Source organism: Maylandia zebra, linkage group LG20 (genome assembly GCF_041146795.1).
Source record: "Maylandia zebra isolate NMK-2024a linkage group LG20, Mzebra_GT3a, whole genome shotgun sequence".
Taxonomy (NCBI): Eukaryota; Metazoa; Chordata; class Actinopteri; order Cichliformes; family Cichlidae; genus Maylandia; species Maylandia zebra.
Window position 1 is genome coordinate 6,083,777 of NC_135186.1, and position 27,420 is coordinate 6,111,196.

At 39.6% G+C, this 27,420-nt stretch overlaps 1 protein-coding gene across 6 annotated transcripts in view; it reads left to right on the forward strand.

The window, feature by feature from the left end:
- The first annotated feature begins 7,528 nt into the window (after positions 1-7,528).
- The window catches only part of LOC101480694 (TOX high mobility group box family member 2), an 84,960-nt gene continuing 65,068 nt past the window's right edge, over positions 7,529-27,420 (forward strand). The window contains exons 1-2 of one of the 6 annotated variants that reach the window (XM_076878342.1): positions 7,529-7,754; positions 8,014-8,179. In XM_076878342.1, coding sequence (XP_076734457.1) covers positions 8,075-8,179 — 105 coding nt within the window. In that variant the 5' untranslated portion in view covers positions 7,529-7,754; positions 8,014-8,074. Of the gene's footprint in view, positions 8,180-27,420 lie in introns of all 6 variants that reach the window. The other 5 variants (XM_076878343.1, XM_004554145.3, XM_004554146.3 and 2 more) reach the window with 5 other exon arrangements.

Here is a 27,420-nt window from a genome sequence, read left to right on the forward strand (position 1 = left end):
CTCCAATTGAATTAAGCAGCACCTGTGCACATTACAGAAGAAGATAAAAGACAAAAGGAGCCAGTTCCTGCTTGCCAAGCAGCTGTGGCTTTCAGACCTTAAAAACCCATCTACATTTCCTGAACACATTTGTTTTCCAATGTTTCTCTGCAGCAAATTACCGTAGCGTTGAGCAGTTTTTAAGGCTTTTCTGCCCTATTTGTGCAAACAGATGAGAAACTGGATAATTGTGTTTCTTTTTTTTTCTTTCTTTTTTTTTAAACCATAGAGTATAAGCCCAGCTCCTCTGCCAGAGTGCTGTAGCGGGATTAAGAGTATATGTTGTTTTGTTTTTTGTGGGAGGTTTTTCCACCATTAAATCACATAATGGTGGGGCAATCATTTGGATAGGTATAAGGGCACGGTGTTTGTGCACAAAGAGACATGTTAGACGCACAAACTCAGTACACTGTGCTCCCTTTCATTCAAAACACAGAGTGTGAGAGAGTGAAAATGCTTGTGTTCTGCCATCTTTTCTGTGAGCTGAGCTAAAAAGAGAAAACATTATCTACATCACCATGCCATCAAATCTGATGGATTTTATCCCATCCCACCCCTCCACCCTACTCCCCCTCCCTCTTTCTTCTCCCTCCTCCTAGCCTCTCTGTTCACTGGTAATGGCAATGTAGCATTCTCTCACCCTTGAAAATATGAGTCTCTGTGTTTGTTTGTGTCTGCAAAAAAAGGAATAAAGAAGGGGTGAGGCTGGTGAGGATACACAGCCTAAGTGAAATTACTCTTAAAAGGATATTGTTGTTCCCTGAGTGTTGAACAGTGTGTTCAACAGCCATATTTTATTCATGCAAGCAGTCAAGTCCAACAGAGAGACCCATACAGTACACGTACTTTGACTCAACTCTGTCTGTCTTTGGAAGAAAATCTTCATCCTGTTGCGAGGTAGCGTCGATAAAACTCTAATCTACAATCTCTCAAGGGATCCACCGACAAACTATGTTCTCCATTCTGCTTTCCAGTGTGCAACAATGCCGCTCCTACCAGGCTGACAGAGCTCCATTCTGTCATTACTAAGTGTGTTTAGACATGATAAGGCACTCAGGCCTCCCTACAGGCACCTTCGCTACAATAGGTCAAAATTACATAACAGATTCTTTCAAATCACCCAGGTGTTTAATGCTGTCAAAAAGGTATGGCGGGGTTTAATAGCACATAAACACTGAGCAAGAATATAGTCCAGATTGGCTTGCTAGCCAACACAAAGCACACCATTGTGTGTCCACTGCAATAAAACCTTGGTTTGACTTAAAGCATTGTACAGTGACGCATAATTGCAATGAGGCATCAGAATGAGCAGTAACCTTTTCAGGAATTTAACCATTTTACCATTTTTTTCTGCATATTTTGTAATTACAGTCATTTCTCTCTACGTGAATCTTCTTGCAGAGTAGGAGTAAAATATTTTTGTCCCTTTAAAAAGGCTGACGCGAGAAGGCTTTGGGAACATAGCCTTGAACTGTGAGCTAAACTGACTAACTGTTTTGTGTGCTGGGTAGAATAATAATTTAAGCTTCTTTCATTCAAATTCCTGTCAAAATTTAGCTGTGGATTTAAAATGTTCCTTTGGACAAAATGTTTTGTCTATAAAAACAAACAAGGCCAATTTAGAGTAGTCAGTGTTTCATAGGGAAGAAATATGTTACCTACAAAATACAGGATTGCTATAAACTGCTATAGTACAAATAGCTTTGTAGTTAAATTTATGGACACTTGTATGATCGTTTTAATCACTAGGAACATTTTAACTCCTGCTAACAAAAACATATCCTGCTTGACGCTAAAGCAGTCCTCCCACTCTAGTGTTTTAAGTCTGCAAAGTTACAAAGACATACTGGGTGTACTAGTTTTTCCCAATTTAAAAGCTAAAACAAAGAAGAAGAGCTTGTATAATGTAGGCTAAATAAGTGAAATACTTTCCAATTATCCAGTGAATAACAGGATCTCTTTTTGATTATTTGTAATATTTCCTGATCATCCAGTAAACAAACCAATATATTCTAATTGAAATTGTCACTTCTACCACTGTTTTTATTAAAAAGCGCTTTAGTTTGTAAAATGTTTTATACATAAAAAATAAATAAATAAATAAATAAATACACGAAACAATATAAAAATCTGAAACTATTTCGACGTGTCCTTTAAATTTGTGATGTTTTTCTTATTTCAGAGCTTACAGGACCTGGATAAGGCCAGTGCAAGCATCATACTTCAACCCAGATAAAGATCAAGTATGCTTCATTTAATCAGTGGCTGGAACATGGAAACAAAAGAACTCCTTCACTACCGTGCATGATAGAGATTACCTAGAATCTGCATTAAAAATTTAGTTATTTATTGTTTTACTTACTTACTTACTTCTATAGAAATTTATGGTCGTTCCATATTATACATACAGATCTAAATAAATTAGGGATACCAGTATCTGTTATATGAAATGAAATGATACAAATATAACATGTTAGCACACTCTGTGTAAATTAAAAAAAAATGCACTGACTGAAAAATAAAATGTGTTTATCAGTTATTATTTCTGCATGAAAAGATGCATGAATCCAAATTAGCCTATTTTTTTCTTTCTTTTTTTTTCTCCCACTTGATAAAAACATATGTAATTTGAGCACTCAAAAAGAGTCCTAATTGCTCATCTGAAAGGGACCATGATTGGATGCTTGAATTTCTTTATATAGAAATGACTCATAATATCTCCGCCTGAACGACAAACAATTTTCGATGTCAAATGATGCCGTGTGCCACGTTGATTAGGAGTAAGAATAGGTCCTGTTTCCCTGCGTGTGCACAAAACATGCACTCGCTCATATGTATCAGATAAGATATGTCCATAAAAATAAAAATCTTGATCGAATGTCGCCGACTTGCTGTGATCGCGCATACTAAACACAGGCAATCAAAATAACGCACTCTTTGTTTTTATTCAGACATTGTTGGCCCTTTTTAATGATGTGAAAGAACAGTGACGTAAGCTCCTGCAGACTTACAGTATGTTCTTACCCAGAATGAGAGCTGAAATGCTATAGGCAATTAAAAGACTCTTAAATTTCCTTGAAATTAAGTGCTAAATGAAACGTGGTCAGACTGACAAGTCTGCTCTCTTTCTCACTGAGCTTCTCTGTCTTCCTGCAGCCATTCATGCAGAGGGGGAAAAGGTATACATGTCTCTTTTACCAAATCAAGAGTCAATGCATGTAAGCCCTGTGGTGATTTTCCTTAATTATGCTTCAGGCTGATTTGCAAGGTGGATGACACAATGAGGACATGATGTCAGTCAAGTAATATCTCAGCATTTTCCTCGCTGCTAGTTCAGATTTACAGGCACTGTGTCTGTTATTGAGTGAGCATTTTCCTTGTATGAAGTAAGTCAGGAAAAACCACACATGGACTTAATCTTTTAGTGGTTCAGATTTTAAAGGCTTAAAGTCCAGCAACAGACTGTGGGAGCTGACCTCTGGGGAAACTAGGTCATTACCTCCTTGTCTGCAGAGCTGCACTGTGGACAATATACCACCACCTCTAATCTCTTCTGTTTCATAATGCATGGTTAAAGTTATATTCGCGACAGATGGAAAATTACCCATCATTCTTTTGTAAATGAATTATTAACATCTTACTTTATCTAATGTTTGTAAACTTAGATCAGGTTGTTGACACACTGCTGGTTCCCATGCCCTACTATAATAATCCAGGTTGGTGCAACCTGACAAAAGGGGTCAAAGGTCAGCACTCCTGGACAAACTGTTTCCCCTTAGGTTTTCCTCAGGTGACAGAGTTACAAATAATAGTTAAACTCACGGCACCAGGGAAAGTAATTGTTTATATTCCTACTCCTTTCTTTTAAAAGAAGAGTAATGACACGGGTCCATTAACAATTTATGAAATGATTCTCAGTAAACTAACAACCTTTTGAATGTATCCCTTAGCCCTGAGATGAATTTAACTGGACGTGCCCTGAAGGCATTCATGAATTTGCTGTTATTTATTATGGAGTGATGGCAAGGCAGGTATGGGAGTAGGTAATGTGTTCTTTGGAAGAAGCTGTATATACTGTAAGGTTTATTTAATGCTCATAAATGACAGAATAATCCTTCCTGGTTAATGTAGGGGAAGTTTTTTTTTAATATTGTTTGTGTCAATAACATGGATACATATCTTAACAAATCTACCATTAGGTACGTAGTTTTCATGAACAGAACTAACTAGTACAAGTAAAGCATGCACTACTCTGGGTTTGTCATATATACACAAGTTCATATGAAACCAAAACCAGAACAATCTTTCCTACACAAAATGGCATGTAGGTCATTCCTTGTTATTTCAGTTTCCTTATATCTAAATGATTTTAAAAAAAAAATCCAACAACCTCAAATTAACTTTTTTAAAAGAAAAAGAAAAAAAATAAGAAATTAGAAGTCATGCTCTCATGTGGTATAATTCATTCAGCTGCATGCAAATGAATGTTTATTTCTAATCTTATTACATAAAAGAATTATAATAATTTAAATTCCCCTGAAAAATACATGTAGTCACACGGGCAAAGTGCTAATGTGCTGCTTTATTTAAAATAAGGTGAGGGGCTACCTGCTAAGAAACGTGTGAGTTTATATCATGTAAATTTGTTTTAGATTCAATGCAAAATAATCACTGGAAAAAAATTTTTAAACACACTTCTTTTAGATCACCTACATTTACCCCCACACAGCTTTCTGTGTGACAAAAACATTGTGCAATTTCCTTCTTTTGTGTGTCGCTTTATGTAGCAGTTATAAGCAAGTCAATGTAAAAAATAAACTAATAAGGATAAAAAATGAGATAATTCAATAATACTAAAAAGCTGGTTAAGAATCAGAATGTAATAAGTAACAACAGATAGATTACTTGGTTTGCTAACACAATGAGGCTGAAGAGGTGAAAAAACACACACTGTATAACCATTACCATAACTTTTTGTGCCTTTTATTCCAGCTTTACCTCTGACTTACTACCTAACTACTATACTGCCTGCTCCTTTATATATTATTTTCTTGTTAGTGCATATCGCAACTATTGTCCTCTTTGCCACGTTTTGTTGCACTCTGCAGTGTGCTAAGAGTTTTGTAACTGAAATTCATCAGCAGCTGTGTATGCATGATTGTTGACAGAGAAGCTAGATTGCCAAATTCCAGATAAATTGCATATTGTTCGACTCTGTGACTTTGTTTATGAATTCTAGTTTTAATTAGTAGAGGCTATCACTGACACGTGTAGCTTCACTTTACTGTATGTTTTACACTAATTTTGAAACTCCTTTAACAATGCATGAACCCGCTTAGATGTTTAAAATGGATATGATACTTTCGAAACTGTGAAAAGTCTGATGCAGAAGGGGGGAGGGTATTCAGCAACTGCTCAAAGTGAGAACAAAGAGAACAATTTCAAATTTGAAGTTATCTTGTCCCAAGTTGAAATCTTGTCACAGTCTCCTTGAGAATAAACTGATATTGAGCATAGCTACATATTGAGTCCTAGCCACTATAAATATTACACAGGTTCACTTTCCCCTGCCCAAGCTGGGTCTGAACAGTTCTTTCAGTAAAGAAGTAGCTCAGAAAGGTGTAACACAGCTAAAGAGTGACTTTGCAAAGACACTGTTCTTTTTCATAACGGCAACTTTGTAAGTCATATTTTAATGACTTCAAGTGTTGGAGGCTTGCCTGAATATTTTCTACAGTAACTTGGAAACAGGTTTTCAGCATCCACATTTTTTGGCTATTTAGCTGTCCAAGGTCACTGAAATATCACACGCTGAATCTGTTTTGAGATGATTTTCAGTTTAAATTAGCACGGTCCTCAGCAGTTCTTTTGTTGTTCCACGCTTTACCCAAATCAGGCATCATTTCTGCAGAATGAACCGAAAGCCAAATTATCTTATCTACCTTTCATCTTCCAAATTTTTTCATCTGCATCACATTTTATTTGAGATTAAAGTAGGGCTGTGTCTTTGTGCAGCACTAATTGCCATAGAGCTTCGGTAATTAAAGGACAATAAAGCCTTAGTAGTAATTAGTTTCTCTTGTTTGGTTGCTAGCCCATCAATTGTGCTTCAATAATACTGATCATTAGCATGCGCCTGGGCAGTGAGGGATGCTGGGAAAGGAGCCCTGCACACACAGCACTCCACATTCCATTCCCATGAAGCCATGGCACAGAGCCATGTGGTTAACCCTTTGTGTGCCGGGCCGTGGCAGGACGTGCCTACCAGTGTAGGGCCCTCACTGTTAAATAAAGAGGTTGCACTGCAGCATAATAGACCTGCTGGAATAATGACCGGCTTTTTGAATTTCAGAAGGTTGGGAACATAAGAACTGCAGCAGTGGGCAGATGCTGCTGTCACGGTTTGTGTGAAAACAATTACACCCTTCCTCTGTGTTACATGCGCCCTTATTCACATGCAGGTTCACCTAATGAAAGCCTGTCTGCAGCACTATAAAGACTGATAAAGAGTCCAGATTATCACTGTTTTAATGCAGATGCATCCCAAAAAGGATCAAATTAGGTATCTTTAAAGTGAACAGCAAAACAAGAGGACTGAAGAACATTTCTGTGCAGGCACGGTGTATGGATTGTGCTGTAAACTGTGGCATAGTAATAACGCCAGGCAGCAGAAAATGTGCTCTGTTCTGTACTTTGCCTTGACATGATTGAAAGACAATGGTCCCATGGATAGGCCATTTCAACATCAAATGTGCATGCACATCACAGGGCAAGGGTGTGCTATCCATCACATTCAGTGAGCTGTCAGATACAGCTCTCACAAGCCTAGCTAGTCTCCATACACATTTGCAACTGTGTGGCAATACAAGATTAAACCTCCTTGTACTTATTCCACTCTCAGCACTCCATATCTTATACACCTACAAGGCAGCATCTTTGTATTGCATTGTTGTCTACTTTTTAATGTTTCTGGGTATATTTTTGCAAAACACTATATAGACCCTACATAGATAAACATTTTAATCCCTGTTTCAACACCGAAAACTGTATAAAACTTTAATAAAAAACGAATACAGTAAATCAGAAGATGGGCATACATGTACATTCGTACTGCTTTGGAGGGTGATGGGTCTTTATATAGGCTATAATGGAGGCTATAATGGAGTGATATATACATATATATATATATATATATATATATATATATATATATATATATATATATATATATATATATATATATATATATATATATAAGTTGCTCAAGGAGCTTTACAATGTCTAAAGCAGATGAAAAATGAAAATACACAAAAAACATGATCGAACTACAGAAAGACTGTGCAATCTCCTCCCTTCCGCCTTGGCACAATAACCCAAATGGAAGCCTTTATGAAGCTCTGATGGAAGCAGAGTGCGCTTTATAATGCACGTTCGTGCACACTACTACATTTCCAGCTAATCAGAAGCGCGCAGTTGCAGAAAGGAGAGCGGTTGCCAAGGCAGCCACCAATCTCCCCTCCCCCTTCTCCCTCCGTTCCTCTTTCCCGTTTATTATCGGCAGAGGTCGCATGGCAGAGGGAAGTCCAACCACTTCTGTACTGGAACCAATGCAAGAATATGCACCTCCATAACAAAGCCTGTATGGAGTCCTGAGAGCGGCGGGACAGGACAGGCTGCAGGTTTGCGGGCTGCTGTTCAGCTTTTAGAAATACCCAGTAAGACAGGATCTAAGTTGGATGTTTGCATTGTTTTGCCAGCACGTGTGTTATCTGTGAATTTGTACTCTCGCTTTTGAGTGAGTGACTGAGTGAGTGAGTGAGTGTTTCGCATCCCGGTGCGGGGCTCTGAGGAGGACTGCGCATCACTTAGAGTTGGTGCCGAAGTTCGGCCGCGAACGGATAGGAGGGAAGAGTGCGCCGAGTAAAACTCCCTCACTTCTTTTCGTCTCTCCCGCTTTGGCGCTGTGTTTGCCAGGACAATAGTACGTCAAAGACGCTGAAAGTGATTTCATGCCTTCAGTCTCGCACAGTCTGAGATGGACGTGAGATTTTATCCTGCGCCCCCGGCAAATGTGGGTTCATGCTCCCTACCGACTGATCCAAGTTGCCTGAGCTCGTTGGACTATTATCACACAAACAAGGTAAATAACTATTTGTGTAGTCTCGTGCACTGAAACGATGTCTCACCTGTCTGTCTGCACGTTCACGCAATAAAAATGCGTGTTTTGGAGGCGTTTTATACAGAGGCGCCCACTTGCTCCGAACGCACCTGGGTCAGGGTGCACTGGTTTTAATCTAGTGCGGTGCAAGACTGTCACAATTTATATTACTTACTTTAGAGTTAAACTTGTAATCTTTTCTGTTTTCGTGTTTTTTTTTATGTGCGGCACAACTTTTCTTTTTTCTTTTGCAAGCATGTTTATTATGTTGTTTTCTCGGTGAAACTGCAGTTGAATTTTGCGCAAAGCTAACATTAAGTGTCCCACCCGATGTGGAATACCAGGGACTGTATAGAATCCATACTGCCCCGCTCTGCTCTCTGAATCCAACATTATCTTCCCTCTCAATGATTTCTTATGGCTTACATGGTTTTTCCGCTGGGAGTTCAGCGATTAAATGGATCCGTGCCAGTAATGTACCGTTAATTACTTTGCAACGAGAAACCACAGTCTGGCTTGTACAAGTATCCCTCTTCTCTCCTTCAGTTTTGACACCCGCGCCTTTAGCCTTGTGAACTGCACTGACCCGAGTGAGGGAGCAGGTGGCATTTAAAACAACATTATGAATATTTTGCTGTTTGACATTTTCCAAAACTACGAAGCAGAGAAATAAATCAGCCCATGAAAGAAAGACTTAGCAGTGTAAAAACAACAACAAAAAAAGACTAAACAAAAAAACAAACAAATCCAGAAGCTGGAAAAACACTAGAACTCCAAATGTATTCAACTGAAAAGCTGCCATGAGAGATAAAAACACCACAAAGGAAGAAGAGATTACAGGTGACGTACTAATAAGTACCGCAAAGTGAACGTATGGCCCGTGGAAGTACTAGCAAAACAATTTTTAAACTGCCTAATTTACAGCTTCCGCTAGTGTTAACAGCATCTCAGCCATCTGCAATCACTGAATAAGAGTTTGTTGTTTTCACTCACCGTGCTTGGAATATTACAAATCACCAGGCTCAGGATGCTGACCTGCTGCTGTATACTTCTTATAAGGCAACGGTGCTTTGGAGCTCTTTGGCTTTCTCAAATAAAACACGGCTTTCAGGTATGACAATGAGGGAAATCATGCAAAAGACAGTTGGGGATGTTTTACTTTCACTGTGTGGGCAATGGAAAATCTTTGTAACTGACAGGGACATTCCAGTAATCAAGTGTAGATACATAGATACAAAAAATAAACAAAAAACAGCACAACAGTAATCTTTGTTAAGGTTTGATCACACAACGCCCAAGTGTCAAAGACAGATAAAGCGAACTGGACTTGGTTTTTATAAGCGCCTCCCATTTGATCACAAATAAGGTCCATATAAAGCTTTTATCGATACACCTGTGACACAAAAATGGGCCCATATAACTGTCTCCTCTGCACAGGCTATCTTTTTTTGTAGGTCAAATGAATTGAGATCATCCACCATGCGGATAATCCTAAGAATATGCTGATATCCAGGCACTGCATGAATCTCGGAAACAAAGCCAGTTGATATTAAACGATATAAAGAGCTTTCGCAGAGGAGAAACCAACTATTGTCACTTAGACATAAAGTGTGGTGGCCCTCGAAAATACAAGTGTTCATTTGAATTATTGAAATCCCCCTCACTGCCTTTACTTGGGTTTCTTTCCACCAGGGGAGGAATAATTTGTTATCATCACATGTGTAACACTAACTACCTTCACTAGCAATGCAAATGAGGCAGGCCCCAGCAGGGATCATTTGGTGTCCTGTTGACACAGTGCACAAGGTCAAGTTCCTTTCCTCAAGCACTTGTCAAAGCGACTGCGGCATAAAACAGACATCAGATTTGTTGTGTAGGTACTTTATCTACAGATCACATCGCCTGCTGCTAACCATCTCTGACAAAATTGGTTGGCCAGTTTCAAATCCCATCCCGTGTCTCTTTCTTAAGCTACGCACAGAGCCAAAAAAAAGGCTAATCATAGCGTTGAGGTCAATTGTTTTGAAGGGCTTACTTTGCATATTCATGCGGGTATTTTGGTTTGTAGTTGAATTTGTTGGTGGATTTGTTGGCTTTCAGTTTAGCTCAAATATATTCAGTTGGGATTATTATTATTGGAAAAGATTCAAAATAATTTGAATAAAAAGAAACACCAGATGCGATTTAGCATTATTTTTCTATGGCTGCTTTTTTTCCCTTTTTTTTTTTTTTAAAGCAATTTACAGTCTGAGAAAACATTTCTCCTTTTATCGCTGTGAAATTAATGGTGTTAATCTGAGTCACGCACGAGTTTAATTGGATAAAATGAGCATGTGTTTGTATTTTAGCTGTTTATTTGCAAACCTCTTTTTTTGTGTGCTGCTGTTGCTGCTGACTCAATTTGGATACTGTGTGCGGACACGAGCTGAGTTTGAGTAATTAGCAACTTTCTGTGACTTCCAGGGCACACGTGCTCCTGTCATGCTTTCGACCTTTGTGATGTTGCTCATTTGGAGCCGTCGTTGGTTTCATTCATGTTTCAGTGCATGTTCTAGGTCAGGTGTTTCTTAGTCTTTCTGTAACATCTTCCAATATGACAGTGCATAAATCACTTCTGTTAAATTGGCAGTGTTGTCCGCATTTTGCAGGTAGGAAAAGTTTTCCAAGGTTTTGGAGCAGTTATCTTTAGTTATCCATTAAAAAACATGAATCATCTGCTAACCAAATCAGTTTGTGGTAAGGCTGTGTTTACTGATCCATTGTTCAGTGAAAAAAAACAGAGGGTATAAAAGCAAAAAAAAATGCACCGAGAAGGTACTTTAAGTGCAGATTGAGGTGATTCACAAAGGTCTATAAATAACCTTGAAGATATCTAGCTCAGTACTTTCAATACTCCCTTTATTTCACTGTGAGAGTCTGTGTTATTACTGGGGTGAACTCCCACAGCCAGGGAGAAATCACACAAAATAATACCATTACAAAAGCTTTGTGCTCTGATGGTGATATGAAACTGTACCGTGTTTTTAATGCTGTCAGCTTCCTGACAGACTGCAAGGCACAGACATTACTCATATATGCTGTGCACAAATTTGCAGTGTAGTAAGCACCGAAAGTAAACAGATACATCTTGTCGTATACAACATGTCCAACTGTAATTGTACTGCGGCTATTCGTTTGTCCAGCACTTTTGGTTTGCTCTGTGAAATGGGAACACAGTGTCTGCTCCTTTATTTGAATACCTTAATCAAACATTGCTGACTGCTGCTGCTTCTGCTGCCGCTGCTGCTGCTGTAGCTGGAGTGAGGTGCTGCCTACAATATAGCAATAGAGTGCAGAGATAGTAAGGCCTGTGTTTATACACTCAGGCCCCACCCAGCTCATATATCCTCCCAACAACTGATATCTGGTTAGATAGAGCAGAACTGAAGAGCAGGCTTTGTTAGTTGGTGGTCTCCCCTGCCTCAGATAAGCTGGGGAATGATGCGCTCCATTTGAATGCCTTATCTCAGTTTTATTTTTTATTATAGGACTACCTTGTCTGTGCTGTGCAAAGGTTTGATTACTTTGCATTAACATAGTTAGCGAGCTTCCATCAACTGATCATTCTCAACTGAAACAAGCTCTTGAATAAACACTGTTCATGAATTTACGGTTCATTTTGCCTCAATCTACTAGGGGCTATTTTTAATAACTTAAGTACTTAAAGATGGCTGACAAATTAGCCAGTGCCTGTAATGCTGGCTGTAGTGCCTGCTCATGTTGAGCAGTGTTTTCACTGTTGTAATAAACTCTGTGGTATGTGACAGAGAGGCAGAAAGGGAGAATCAAAGGATGAGCGTGAGTCAAATGGGTTGAAGTAATCAGTGGCCCAGTGTGGGGACACTGTGAGTGTGTGTGTGTGTGTGCCCGTGCATGCTAACTCGGGGCCATTCAAGCGTTTTGCTGACTACAGAATCACAATCACAATTGCTTTCATAGCCCTGTGCAGAGGAAGGCCATGCATACCACAGTAAGGGCCGGTGACACACAGCGAACAGGGGCAGAGCAAAAACAGCTACTAAATCATATTCTCCCTGCCCCGACACACAGAGGAGGTTTTAATAGGGATTCCAACCATCTGAAATCATTTCAATAAAACTGGAATTGGCTCTGACAGTGGCTGAGTCACAGGACCCAGAGTATGGCACAGATATTTCTTGCCATATGATCTTTTTGTTTCATAAGCGACTTTGCTGGACAAGTCTTCTTCCCAAATAAACGCAAGATGCCTGCATTGGTTGTTTTCTGCTTTTTTTGCCAGCTGTGTTTTGGATGGATTTTGACAGATTAAGGAAATGAGACACACGATGATACACGGCTTTAAAATGCCGCATGTTTCTTGGTTTGGCCCTTAAAATGTAGTCGTTGTGTTTGATCTAGGTTATGAGTGTCACAGTATGATTGTGTGAGTGGTGAGGGTGGGGGTGTGGGGGTTCCCTGTGCTAATTATTGGCAATGGCAGCACTAAGCTACTTTCTCGTTGGTGGGCACCAGTGCATCCCCCTCAGCGTCTGTTACAATAATTAAGACCAGCCGCCCCGCTGCAGTGTGCTTACATTTGTCTGCCCGGGCCTTCCCATGGGGCAATGCGATGGCATTCTTATTCTTATGGCAGAAGAAGGAGAAAGAAAAAGAAACAGAGCCAGCACCTGCTGCAGAGTAGGCCCCTGGGTGTTTAGTTAAATGTTGATTATGTTTGTTAATGGCTGAAAACACATTTAGAAGATGCGTAGGGTGGGGGAGTGCTCTATTTGTCTATCTGTATTGGTGACAGAGTTCATTGTGGGTTTATATTTAATAAACTTGCAGCTGTTTCAGCTGGAAAAGCTACACTGAAAAAAATGTAAAGGAGTGCAAAAATGTGCCTTGAAATGATTAAAGAGTTACGTATTTAATCAGTTAAGTCGTGCATCCAGAAAACAATCCCTCTGTTCTCTGGTTGTGTGAAAAAGGACTTGTCTTCCTTCTTTTACATCACTGTAAATGTGACGTTGTGTAAATGTTACTTTTTGACTTTGGCTGACTGTGGCGTGGGTCTCTCACTAATCACAGGGTTGGCAGTTCAATTTCCCGCTCCTCCTGTCTTTATATCTTTGTGTTTTGGGGCAAGACAGTTAAATCTTTGTTGTTCCCCGTGTTCTCGCCAAGACGTAATTGGCTGAAATAATGAATTAATAGCTTGATTAACCACAATTTAAAGCTCGTGTGTATTTACTTAATCATTGCATGTAAGTGCATATGTAAATACTCTACATATTTACTGTGTGTATCTAATGTACAGATCTACAGTCTTGGATACATTTACTGTTAATATGTACGGTCATATAAACAAAATGTCCATTATGTGATTTATGTATGTACTGTGCTGTATGTGCTGCATGTATGTGCTCTGCCTATGTATGCATGGAGGAGGCTGAAAGCTGGACAAACACTCTCAGTTGTCTCAGCTTCCTGAGGTATGTCCTGTGCAAACACCATAGGCCATGATATAAGTGCCTTGCCAGGGGTTTAAGGCTCTTTCCCTCCCTTGTTTTGACTCAGTATTCTTTACAAATATTACCAGCCTGGCGTCAGTACCATGATCTTATTGTGGTCTGAAGGGAGAGTGTCCAAACTCAGATTACCTCAGATTATTGTACATGCAGACTGAAATGATCAGAAAGTCTCTAAAGTAAAGCTTGAATTTTGAGATATTTCGACCTCAATGCGGGGCTCATCTGCGTGGATTTATCTCACTCATGGGAGGAAAAATAATCTGTAAGAATGTTTGTTCTTCCAGGGTTGCCATTCACTAGCAGATCTTTGGCTTGCATAATTTGAGCGACTGTTGTCTTTCACGAATTCACTGGCATGCAGTCATTTGGACTGTTAGAGGTTTCCACTTGAGCAAGACCGGGTTGATAAACCCATGTGATCATGTCTTTACTTTCTTTCCTCTTTTCCCCCGACTGTGACTACTTCTTCTTGTCCCTTGTCTGTCAGAAGCATGTGTTTATTATGTGTGACATATTTAGCAGGCAGATATAATTGCCTGTGCAAGGCTGTAATCGTCTGCGTCCAATTCAGTAAGCAGACCATAGAGCCACCGAGGTAATCAAACTGTGGCTCATTCTTCCTCTTCAAGAGCTAATGATGAGCTCCACGATCGTTTACAATGGACAGAAAACGAAGCACAACAGAAAGTACAGAGGTAATAGTTTTTTAGTGGCTTTTTTTTCAGCGCTTTTCGTTTAGGTAATGGGATGGGATTTTCCTAAAATAGAGAAAAAGGGAAAAGTTTCTATAGAGTGATGGAAAAAGAAATGGCTAGAGATAGACGTTTAAGAAATAAGAGGGTAGGCAGATCAGAGGAAGCTTGTGGATTGTGAAAAGGGAGGGAAGGCTAAAGAAAGAGGCCCTGTCTTTGTGTTGTCGACCTATTTAGTCTCATGCTGGCCGTGAGCCATGCTGATGAGTGATGTCGCTAAGAAAAACAAACAGAGGATAGAAAAGTAGGATTTTGGAAATTATGACATATGGTCAGTGGTGTTGCTGCTATTGGGGACTGTCTGCATGTTCGCTAGGCTTCAGCAACCTCATAGCAGCTCAGCAAACTTGTTAACACACAGGAAAGGGAAACTTGAGCGGATCTTTTTATAGAATTGTTAATAACACAGTAGACAGTAGTGAAAAACCATAGCCTAAAGCAGCACTTACTGGCACAACCCACGTGAACCAAGCAAGAATATGTGTATGCATATGCCTGCATGCTTTTATGTACATTGCTGGTGGAACATGTAGTCAGGGTTTTTCACATGCAAGTAAAGAATTCAACATTTTGCCCAAAAGTAGCAGGGGTAGTGTACCTTGTACTTAAACTACATAAACTTAAGCTCATTTTGCACTGAATGCTAGCCAGTCAATGTTATCTTATCTTATTATCAGATCATTACTAGTGAAATACAAGCAGGGTCAGCACAGTGGTGCAGTGGTAAGCACTGTGGCCTCACAGCATGAAGGTGCTGGGTTTAAATACACTGTCCTGCTGTGGTCTTTCTGTTTCAAGTTTGCATATGCTCTCTGTATGTGCACGAGTTCTCTCCAGGTGTTTCGGCTTCCTCCCGCAGTCCAGAGACATGCATGCTGGTGTAAATGTGAGTGTGCTAGCCGTGTGATAGACTGGTGACCCATACAGGGTGAACCCCGCCTCTCCGTCTATGGCAGCTGGGAAAGGGATTTAAGTGTTGTTGGCTCAGAGGGTGTGCTAATTTTAACCACTTTATATATTCTTGGGTAGTTTGATGCCTAAGAGTATATAATTTTTTTTAACTCATAAAGCTACTTCCTTTAAAGTTAAAACGAAAAAGCCAGTTCACGTATTGAAAACCAAGTTTAAAGGCCTACAAGGGATGGTGTAATAGTTTTACACTAATGATGGGGAATTTGATGATTTAAATTGTGGGTCAACCTAAATGTTAATAAAAACCTCTTTGCCCTATGCTTTTCTTAATGAAATGCCTTTCCTCATTATTTTGTTTTGTAATTTTGTGAGTATTGTATTTTAGTGTCTTGCATCTAACACAATAAATAAGTGTTTTTCTTTGGGTCAAGGACCTTTTAGCTCTAATTGATTTCTTTTTTTAAACCCTGAGATATCACGTGCCTTGGTTGGGCTTTTGCACTTTAATATATTTGTTGCTGCACTTAAAAAGCAACAAGTGCAGTGTGGTTACGAACTTTGCAAAGCGAGTGTCACAACGAGAAACAAGTGTTTGTGGCAGCGGGGCAGGAAAAGCAAGTGAAACTGAGAGATGGTCATGTTTTATTAAGCCTGATAATGCAGCCTAATCTGTGGCTTGGGTTACACATTGCTTTGTGGGTAATTAGAGATCATGTCGTATGCCTGGCCTGCTGAATAATTGCACTCCGCCCTAATCCCCTCCTATCCGCCTTTCACCCGGCACCTCGCTGCTTCTCTCTCTTCATTCTCTCCCTCACGCTCCTAAAATCCTACATGCTTCCATAAGAGCTGCCGTCTTGTCAAGGAAATGCACAAATAAGCAAACATAGCAGCCATATTTCAGGTAGCTAGTCATCCGAAAGTTACCTTGCTGTAAGAGACTTGAAAATGTGCTTATGTGCCTAGAATTCAATAGGAGGAAGTCAACAGTAGAGCACTTTGTGGTTTGCTTTGTGGAACTTGTTAGATGAATGACTAATGCCTCCTGGCAAGTGCCCCAGGTTTACTATTACCAAAACAATGGCACTTGATACAGAGCACCGTAGCCCTGGTTTTCATGCAGACAGGAGCTGCTGTTTTCTTTTAAATCCTAAATGCAGAATGCTCATTCATGCAACATCCCTTGAACACAGAGATGCACACCAAGGAAATTCTCAACGGACACGGTGGCTTGTTGGAAAAAAATCCCACAAATTTCTTTTCACGTGTTGTCCCCAGTTTTCTCATTGTTAAAAACTTAGAAGTGTTTTCCCCCCACTATCTAGATCTATTGCCATTTGTAGAACTGAAACAGTGTTTTGATATGCGCACAGTTAAATAATTGCTGGTCTTACACAGAGCTTGACAGAGCCGTCATTAAACGCTGTACATATTTCAGGTAGAAAGTCGCGGATTCTGTTATTGGTATAGATCAAAAGCATCTACTGCCCCCACCGTACACTCAAGAAACCGTACAGGGGTAAAGACAGGAAGAACTGCAGCTTTAAACTATAAACTCTGAGATGAATTCATACAGTGTTTCCCCTGCAATTTTTTTTTTCACGCCTTGTGGTTTGAGCTCAAAATCCCCATTACATTTAAGAATACATGAAAGTAACAAAATAAAACCCACTGTATAGAAACTAAATGCATTTATCGCCTCTGTATCTCAGACAAAACCTCATCCTACAGTATGCGCTCAATGAGTGACTAAAGAAAGTGTGCTAAAAACTCGTCAAATCTTTTCGCTGTGAGTAGAAATGACAGTATAATCACCCCCAAATAAGTCACAGTACTTTAGTAATGTGTGGTTACCCACATGTGTTGCACTCGAGTTATTAATATGCACAGCCACAATAGGAGGGCTCACTAATAATCATTTATCCAGGTCAGGCCAGTCCATTCACACACACACAGACGCTGGGGTGTCAAATACTGCTGTTTTGTCACAGCTTTCTGCATCTCACAGATATACACAAGGTGTTAGTGTTCTGATGCACCGGGTTACTTCCAGCTTTTCAGGACCCTTGGCATCACATTCAAGACACTGTTTAGGCTTAAGCTTAAATTTTCAAACACCAGGGTTAACGTTGCATATTTTAACTGAAACCACAGTCTCTTTGCAAAGCCCAAACAAGTACTTTTAATGCCTAAACCCTACCCGCGAGTGAAAGCAAAAGAAAAAAAAATCTAGTGAAAACAAAGCGAAAGAACGCGTAAATGCAAATCGGAGAAACTGAGAAACCAACACTTTACAACAGGACTGCAATCTCCCTGCAGTCCAGTGTGTCAAGACACGTTAAAGGACACGTTATTCAATTCAATTTATATTGTGCCAAAGCACGATAAAACCGTACCAATTAGATGACCCCCTTTGAGCAAGCATTTGGTGACACTGGGAATGAAAACCTCCCTTTTAACAGGAAGAAACCTCCGGCATTCGAGGGGAAGGAGACGGGACAAAAGACAAAGTCTGGAAGAGAGAAAGAGATTTACGATAACTAATGATTAAATGCAAAGTGATTTATAAACACAAAGTGAGTGAAAAGAGGTGAATGAAGAAGAAATGCTATTTAACTGTGAAATTAAGTAAACATGAGATACATTGAATCTAGACTTATGAAGCCAGGGGTCAAACCAAAGCACGTTTGTGTCTGAAAGAACTTTGACCTTGACTTTAGACTCAGTTACAGGATCATTTAGATATTCCCTGACTATACAAACATCCATTTTAAATCGTTGTAATTTTCTAACCTGTGCTATGGGCGAAGTTAGAGATTGTATTGGTTCTCAGTCTTGCTGGAGTTTTAACGTCAATATACCCCGTGCTAGTGATAATTCTTTAATATTTTTAGTATCCTCCCACGAGCCTCAAAGCATCAGATTATTCTTCTGTTTGTCAGTATTATTTATTTAAAGGCTAACATGGTGTTTGATGCCTAAAGTGTGGGATCGTGATGCCAGTCTCACAGAATCATTTGATACATTTTGGATGAAACTGTTCACAAAGACTGCCAATATGGGCAATGATTAGGAATGGATAAGTTCCAAAATTAAGACACGTAAGGCCAAGTTGATACCAGGACCACACGCAGATACATGCACGGGGTCAGATAGACTCGTACTTGCTCACTTTTTCTTCTGAAGCCCCACCATGTGCATGCTCGTGGACACACACACGCACGTTTCCCACATAGCTTCAAGGCATTTCATTTCCTCTCCTCCTGAGACAACATCACAATATAATGGGACATGGTGTCACATGACAAGAGCAAGTACATGTAGCGATCAAATCGCTCTTTCAGTCTCACTATAGCTTGAAGGGCAGAACGGTCAGTCGTTACATAAACTAGGGTTGGTTCAATTACAGAAAAATGTGCTTTGTGTCCTTGTCATAAGGAGAGTGATGAAGCACATAAAAAAAAATCCCAGTTTATTGTTGATGTTCCTTCATGGCTTTGGAAAAATTACCTCACTTTCTATATTCACATCCACAGAAACATACAGTATGGAGACACACGTATTTAATTTAGGTTTGCCTGCACTACTGAAGTGTCTGCATGGAAACACACCTGCACTGCTACCTTAAAGAGTGACCAGCTGATATTCAGTGTATAAGGAATATGTGCACAAATGGTAATTCCCGTCAGTGAGTAAAGCTTTCCATCCAGAGGAAAGGACAAACTAATACTCAAGAGTGAAATACCAAATGTCCTATATAAGGAAATGAGTGCCTTGAGAAATATAAACTCACCGACATTTGACCTTTTCCCTCCCTTATGAGGCATCCCAAGAAATAATCAAAGACTATCGGGGTTGTGCATTTTCTATGTAGTTTGTAATTTTTCAGTGCTTAACTCACATCATGCTAAACTAAAGTAAGTCTCAAATTGTAGCAAAACAAAAAAGTGTCTTTATTCCGTTAAGCTCACAATCATCTCTTCTGTCTCTGGATGATTGTCCTTTCTTTTTTCTCTCAGGTGTATAGCAGAAGTTCATTCTTCACATATTCAACCTTGTTGTGGCTGACAGTTGCTCCAGGTATTCACTGTGTGTTGCCATCTCACAGTTTTCAGACACACCGGTAATTAAGTCATCTTGAAGCCTTGAGAGTGCGACTATGGCGTACTGAGCTGAGACCAATCTGCCACTAATTGTCCCGAGTTTTAATTTCTAATGGAATAAAGGCCAGAGGGAATGACGCTTAACGAGACGCAGTTAATGTGTGCGCGCGCGTGTGTGTGTGTGTGACTGTGTGCTCTGTTTACTGTAACTGCTATTGCTCTAGTAAATAGAGGAACAAGAGTGAGAAAAGCAAGATGTTTCCTTTTGATTTTGTTGTCTCATTTTGTTGTTTATTCTACATAGCCCTCAGGATATCACTGTCAGTTCTGTGCTTTTACGTTTGCATGTGAGGAATGCTAAATGTGACATTATTGAGTGTGCTTTCACAGCAGAGGCTAAGATAGCCGCACAAGTTGAGGAGCGCCCTTCTTAGTAGCTGTAACAGTGGAGACCCCTTTAAAAGTGAGAAATGCTTTCTTGCCTTGGCATTCAAGTTATTGCTCAGAAAGCATGGGTGTGCATTGGAACTGGAAAGGTTGTTTACATAGCCTTGGGAGTGTTTGTGTCATGATTTAGATTCCAGGCATTTCAACATCCAAATAAATCAGTTTAGCCTTCTGAGGACGAGTAAACCTCCAAAAGAAGAAATGGGCCAGCTGTGTTTAAAACCTGTTAGGTGGGTTTATCTCTAAAGCGATCTTCTTTTCAGTTACAGGTGGAGGAAGTACCAGAACACTTGGTGATAAAGATATTCTATCTTTTATTTACAACTTAAGATTGCATTTACCACAATTCTATGTTTGTTCTATTTTAAATGTTTCATATGGACGTTTATCCATTATATCCATGATTCTGATGACAGAACATGCCTCCAAATACAAAAACAGCCGTCATGTCCTGTCAGATTTTACACAAGTGAAAAGTCTGTCACCAACAACATCCAGAAATATACATCAGATCTGGCCCGAGGATGCATGCCTACATGATTATTTCATTTTCAAACACTTTGGTGACTTCACAGTCATTTTTCTACCTTATCGCTTTTTAGTGGGGTTTGCTTTTGCAACTGACTCAAGGCCCTTCCTCTTATTGTTTCAATATGTCTGAGCATTGTTTGAATGAGGTCAAGCATTACCGATCTGGCCTGGGGCCAGCTTGACTTCAGCTGATTTAATTGAATCTACGACATGAGTCAAACTCAAACAAGCAGAGACTGCTTTGCCATGACAGCCTCATTACTCCACATTAAGAAGTCATTTCACAATGCATTGTGACTTTGGGCTTTGACAAATGGTGAAAAGGGATGAAATCAAATAAGTGAGTACATTTTGGAGGACTACTCTTGAAATGCTCTGGCTGGAAATACGCCAGTACTGTACATATATTAGGAGAGAGCGCCCCAAAAAAGAGTCTCTCTGCTGTTTTGTATAAGTTAATGTGAATGCCTTCTGGGTTAAAGTGTTCCCATGTTTGCCATCTGCAGTAATGGAATGACATTCAATGCCATTTTCCCTCTTAAATGGAATTTTTGTCAAAGCGTTATGAATTCAACCTGCCTTGTCACTCAAGCCGCAGACATTGCTGAGAGGGGAGAAAATATGCGAATGAAACCTTTCACTGCAGATTTTACTGTTAGCTGTGAGCAGACCAAATAATGACGCCTTTATCACGTCTACGGCACAACAAACAAAGAAAGCTTTCTTGTGACATACCAGAAGATATGATATCAGGCAGTATAATGACATACATTATGTATATAACGCATACACAACATTCATAGCATCTCTGCAGTGTACTACTTACATTTCTGCATTTCATCATCTCGAACCTCGACTAAATTTCTCAATTAAGCATGCATTCTTTGAGAGCAATTGGCAGCTTGGCTAAAGCTTGTAGGGGGGGGGGAAAGAAAAAAAAGAAAAACATAGAGCAAGCTCAACATGCCAGGGCCTCCCTTCACAATAGGGAAGGAAATGTTGAGACTGCAAGGGCTGTGGAGTGGAGATATGGCAGTGTTTGCTTAGGGCTAGGTATCGGGCACAAAAACAAACATGGCTGCCCTTAATGAGTCTGTTTGCCTGCCAAAGGTAAAGACAGCTGTTGTCTCTTGCCACAATGGAACAGACCACAGTCCCACGGAGCACAGAGGAACACGCCGCGTCCCCATAGTAACACTCACCTTATGTTTACTCAAAAGTCAACTTATGAAGTCTTCTTTACAGATAAATAGTGAGTAAAATGTAAATGATGAGCCCATACGGCACTTTCATGAGGTCTGGCTGTGAAATGGAATGGTCTATTAAGTCATTAGGGCGGTAAAAGCGAATTTGCTTGTGGGAGTGTGAAACGGCTGTGCAGAGAGTTTAGGCTCGTTATAGCTCACAGTAGTAACGAGTGAGAGTTGGGAAAGTGTGACTTTCATTGTTTAATAAAGCAGAGCACATGTTATTGGACTGTTGAAAAGAGCCATGCTTTTTTAGTTTTTTTTGCATCTGTCTTTCAGGACTAGAGAAAATCTCTCAAAAATCTCTTCTGGTGTCAAGTGGCTTCTCAAAAAGACGCTAATGCAGGGATATAGGCAAAGTGGGGCATACTGAAACCTCAAAAAGCACTTTTCTCCCCTGTGAAAAAAATTAATACATTCTCGCTGTACCTGTCTAACTAAATCAGCACCAACAGCTTGCTGTACTCCAGGGCTAATTTTAGAATTAAGAACATGAGTGAGATGACTGCACAAGCATTTTGTTAAGAAAAGAGAAGCCACTGTGAACATTAAAGTTCCAACCGTCAATTGCATCACAGCTTCTGTTGAACCAAAGCCCTTCCAGCCCCCCACCACCACCACTTTCCTGGCATTGTTTGCTGTGAATGTTTTAGTCGCTGATTGGACGGCAGCTTTTTCCATTGTTACGCTGGCCCCCTGACAAAACCAATGACAATATCATAGATAAATAAAAGTGTTCAATACTATATGGGTAAGTATGATAAATTGACTTTTTTTTAAAGCTCAGCCAAGCTTGTTAGTCAACCTCAGGTACACATAACATTACAAGAACACAGGAAATAACTGAGAGGTAGCATACCTAAAAATAGTCATGCAAAAGGGTAATAACATAATAAAAAATAATTAGAAATTATGTTGTAGCATTAATATTTATGTCTGTATGTGTCAATATTACACCTGAGTTCTAAAATATGACAAATGCATATGTCTTTCCGAAATTTCAAGCTTTAAAAAAACATTATGAATAGACTTTCATCATTTAAGCAGGTTTAGATGAATTTCCATCTTAAGCAAGAGTTAACCTTGATGACTGGAAATCATATCCATGGTTTACATGTTCGCCATTTCCCAGAATGGTAGATTGCAGTTAATTACTCTACAATTATATTGTGGCCGCCAGATAACTGTCAATGACAGCTGAAAAGCACATTTCCTGTTTGACTGTTTCAAAGAAATGCAGCATAACTTAACCAAGGAAGTATTGTGACTAGGCTGAAAATGTACCTGACCACAAGTGGGTTGCTTCAAGTCCTGAGTAGTAACTATAAGTGACTGGCACTTTCTGCCCTACATATTTGCATGAATGCCCCACATTATTTGTGGCCTTTGGTGTTCTTTGCTCTGCAAGGCAATGCTATTGTATAGAACATGTAGTTTCAGGAGACCGTGGTGCTAGACATGTTATAGAACAGCTATAGTACCGTATCCGGCATTTGGTCATGAGGGCAAAATGAATTCACAGACAGTTGAGAAAATTTGAGAGCTTTTCTTCTACCAGCAACAAGTGCCAGAAATTACACTTAATTTTTATTTGGTTCTCCTTTCAAGGGGACTAAGGAAGCACTCAGAACTAAATGAATAATGAATGAAGTTCAAGAGTAAAAGAAATCCCACTGCTCTGCCTTACAGCTGCTATCAGTCTGTCTGCGGTGAATCGTTAAGACATATATTTTGCCGTTGCTTATTTTTCTGGAGCTCGTTTCAGGGTTTAGATCTGGGATATTTGGCGTTCTGGTTCTCTCCATGGCTAAAGTCTCCCCCTGTTTGTTTGCAGTGGTGTTGTTCAATTAAACTGCAGGTTTTTTTTAAGAGATTTGGTTTTCAAGTGACTCCCCAGAGAGACAGCAAAGGAAATGGCTGAACACATCAGACACATTCGTCTTCTCTGCTTAGTTACTTTCTAGGGGGAAGATGGTGATACCTATTTCCTCTGCCTAATGTGTTTGCTTTACACCATATGCCAAGTGTCAACATCCAGCTTCTTGACAGTCATTTTTCATTTACAGCAACTAGCCAGGTTGAATAACCTAAGGCATTGCACTGTTTTTGTGTTTCGCTTTTATCAGCCGCGTGTTTTTAAGGTAGCAAACTTCTAACATGGTTAAGGTTAAATGTGGTCTAGTCAGAGATTATTGCTTAATAGCCTTGGCTGGTTGTTGATTGAGAATAAAAAGCCAATTATCATAATAGGATATGGGACATAATGACAGAATTAAATGAGTGTGACAGACACACAATAGGCCTGCTCTGTCATCGCCTTAGCCCAGCACGCTTATTAGAATTAATCTGGCCTGATTAAAAATGCAAATGGCTCAAAGTCATTGATGGAGTTTACATGTTGTTTATAACATTTAAATGATTTAATTACATGGAAAATGAAATGGTGGGATGTGCGATTGATTTTTGTTCTTTCCTTTTTCTTTTTTTTTTGGTTGAATATTCTCTCATGCCAGGAAGAGAAGGTAATGATATTAGTGCTCTCTGTTTCTCTGTTTCTGTCTCCATCTCTGCCTTTCAGAAACTGCTGGTTTGGTTCATCGAACCAAGAAAAGCTGCTTTATTGTTATCACCGAAAACATTTTATCTTTGTCTTAGAAGCACCTACTGTGTTGTGTGGGCAGAGACCTTCAAAAATTTAAAGTGTTTCCTCCTACAATGCATCATTTTAAAAGACCACTATATGATTTATAGCCAAGAAGTGACACGCATTCTTTTGTTTCCTGATGCTATTTTTTTTTAATAAACAGCAGTGTAGATTAGCCACCTGAGATCTTCAAAGACAGATTTTAATAGTCTAAAGGTGCAATGACATGCTGTACAGCCTGTGGCGACTTGTTAATGTACGTGGCATGCTTTGACATTTAAGTTTTGATTCCAGGAAGGTGTTTTCCCCCAAATAATTATTTGTAACATAACATGTAAAGACAGGAAACATACTAATTTATCCCAAAACCTTAGGATAAACACCTCTGTTTCTGTACAGTAATATGGTATGTGTTGGTTGTGCAGTTATTCAAATTAATAGATTGTTTATCTCATGTACAATTTTGAGTGTGATAGAAAATTGAATGAACATGATCGGGCAATATTGAAAATTTGACAATAAAACACAAAGAAAAGGCAAATCGATGCCTGAGCATCATAACCTTTCCCTGCAAGTTTTCTTGACTAGTCTGGATGAGTAACACTAATTAAAAAAACTGATTTATACAGCAAAATCCAAACGTTAGGCACAGCAGAAGGTCAACAGCTTGTCCCTTGAAGTGGATCATCAGCTGCTGTTTGGAAATACTTTAGATTTGTTGCAAGTGATGTCAACCGAGAGCAAATGACATGCAGAGTCCATAGGTCTTTGTGTGAACTGCAAAGCAACACATCTAACTCATTCAGCTACCTGAAGTTACACCACAAACTGTATAATGAATGCGTGCAAGGCCAAGAAAAACAATGCGGTGGTTGCTAAGGTGAATCATCAAACGTGAGCTGAGATGTTCATAAAAGCCTGTACAGCACGTCAGGGTATCGATCCATTTCAGAAATACCAAATGACCACTAACCATTCGCATGTGGCCAGAAATAAATTCTCAGAGAGCAACAAAGGCTTTGAGAAAATGGTCAACTGAATGGATGAAAGATATGTTATCCACTCATGCAGTTGTTTTCTTAAAGTGGCTTTAGGGATAGCTCAGTAGGTAAAGTGGTCTCCCCATGATCGGAAGGTCGGTGGTTCGAATCCACTTAACAGCTACCCTGAGGTACCCCTGAGCAAGGTACCGTCCCTACACACTGCTCCCCGGGCGCCTGCTTAGTGGGCTGCCCACTGCTTCACTGAGTGAATGGGTCAAATGCAGAGAAAAACAAGTAATTTCCCCATGGGGATCAATAAAGTATCCATTATTATTATTAGAAGTTTTGCTCACGTCCATCATGCAGGTACACATGAAGGTGAATAAACAGGTTAACTTAGGCCTGACTAACACCTTATTTGTCTTTAAAGATTTATTTCTTAATTTAGCACAAGTAAAGGTGAAGGCGGTTGCCTGTTGATTTCTTGTTACGTTTTGGTGCAATTTTTTTCTTCCAAGATGCATCGGATTTTGTTGCATAAGGATTTAAAAAGCAACGTAGTGTTTACATGACACAATAAAAACACTTTTGTCAGTAGAAATCAGTGAATAACAAATAACCGTGATCTCAATATTGATAAGCTTGCAGTCCGGCTGTCAGGGTGTACATGTTGGAGTGTAAGCAGCAAGCCTGAAGGTAGCAAGCCTACCTTCTTGCCAGTAAAGGTTTCAGAAGACAGTATTTTCAGACTGTGTGCAGTTTGCACACTACCAGTACAGGTTAATAGTTTAGCTTACTTGAAATATGCTTGGTGTTTTTGCACCTTTCACTTGTGGTTAAAAAAGCAACAGAAAAACCCTGCTAGCATGGGTTGGACGTCTTGTAGGGGAAGGAAATTGACTTTTTCTTTGCTGGTTTGGTTTTTGTTTTCTTTTTCAGACAGGTTACCTGAAACCAGGGTTTTTGTTGTTAATGTTGCGTTTTTTGTGTGTTTTAAAAAAAAATATATATATATATATATATGCACTTGTCAGCCACAACATTAAAACCACCAACAGATGAAGTGAATACATTTTTTTTCTTGTGAAACACTGCGCCCTGGCATTCATGTGGATACTACTTTTGATCCGTACCACCCACCTAAAGTCAGGTTTTAACAGCACTGTTTAATCCTGACTTTAGACTTGGTTTAATCCCAGCCAAGGTGTCAGATCTCTCTTCCAATGGATCAAACCTCCACAGAATGCACCAGAAAAAAGAGTTGCATCCAACCTCCAACCACCATGCCCATATGGGTTAGAGTTGCTCTGTGAGGGGGGATCCTCTGAAAGCAACTTTTTTTTCTGTTTGGATGCAAATCACCTAAACCACTAAAAAGGCACATGGTTTTAACGTTGTGGCTGATTTGTGTACACGCCTTTACTGAGGGTTTTATTAGGGTATTTATAGTCATATCAATTCACAGCTGTTATGGAAAAGTTTTACTTGATTCAGTGTGTTTTTCTTCCAATAATAAAATTTCTGTGAGTGGGAAAGAAGGTTTTTTTTTTAAAATGTTATTCATATGAGGGGGCCACATGTTCAGTTTTGATGTTGATGGGTAGAGTTGTTTCCACAGCTCTGTTTCCCCACCGACCTTGCCAAATGTCATCAGCAATGCCGTTTTTGAATGCCTAATGTAGATGTCAACATTAAGCTGTAAGCAGATGTGAAGTTGTGAATTGTAGCTTCTTTTTTTTTTGTTTAAAGACTTTCCATAAGAAGACATACAGACCTAAAACTTCGTGTTGACAGAACAGGATCAATTCCAACTGTGTGTCCGAACATCAGCTCAGCGTGTTGAAATGGAAAGTATGCTATCGATCTGTGTGCATTAGAGCTCTACTGTAACACGAGCAGTGAGTGGCAGAACAAAAGAGGCACTGTGTGTGTCACACAAGAGGAGACGTGAAGTACAAAGAAGGCCGCTAACTTCAGGCTGTCTGTTGGCATTTCATTGTTTACCATCTTGAGTCTGACTGGTATATAACGTATATTTGTGTTTCGTGGAGGAAATTTAGTCGCTCACGT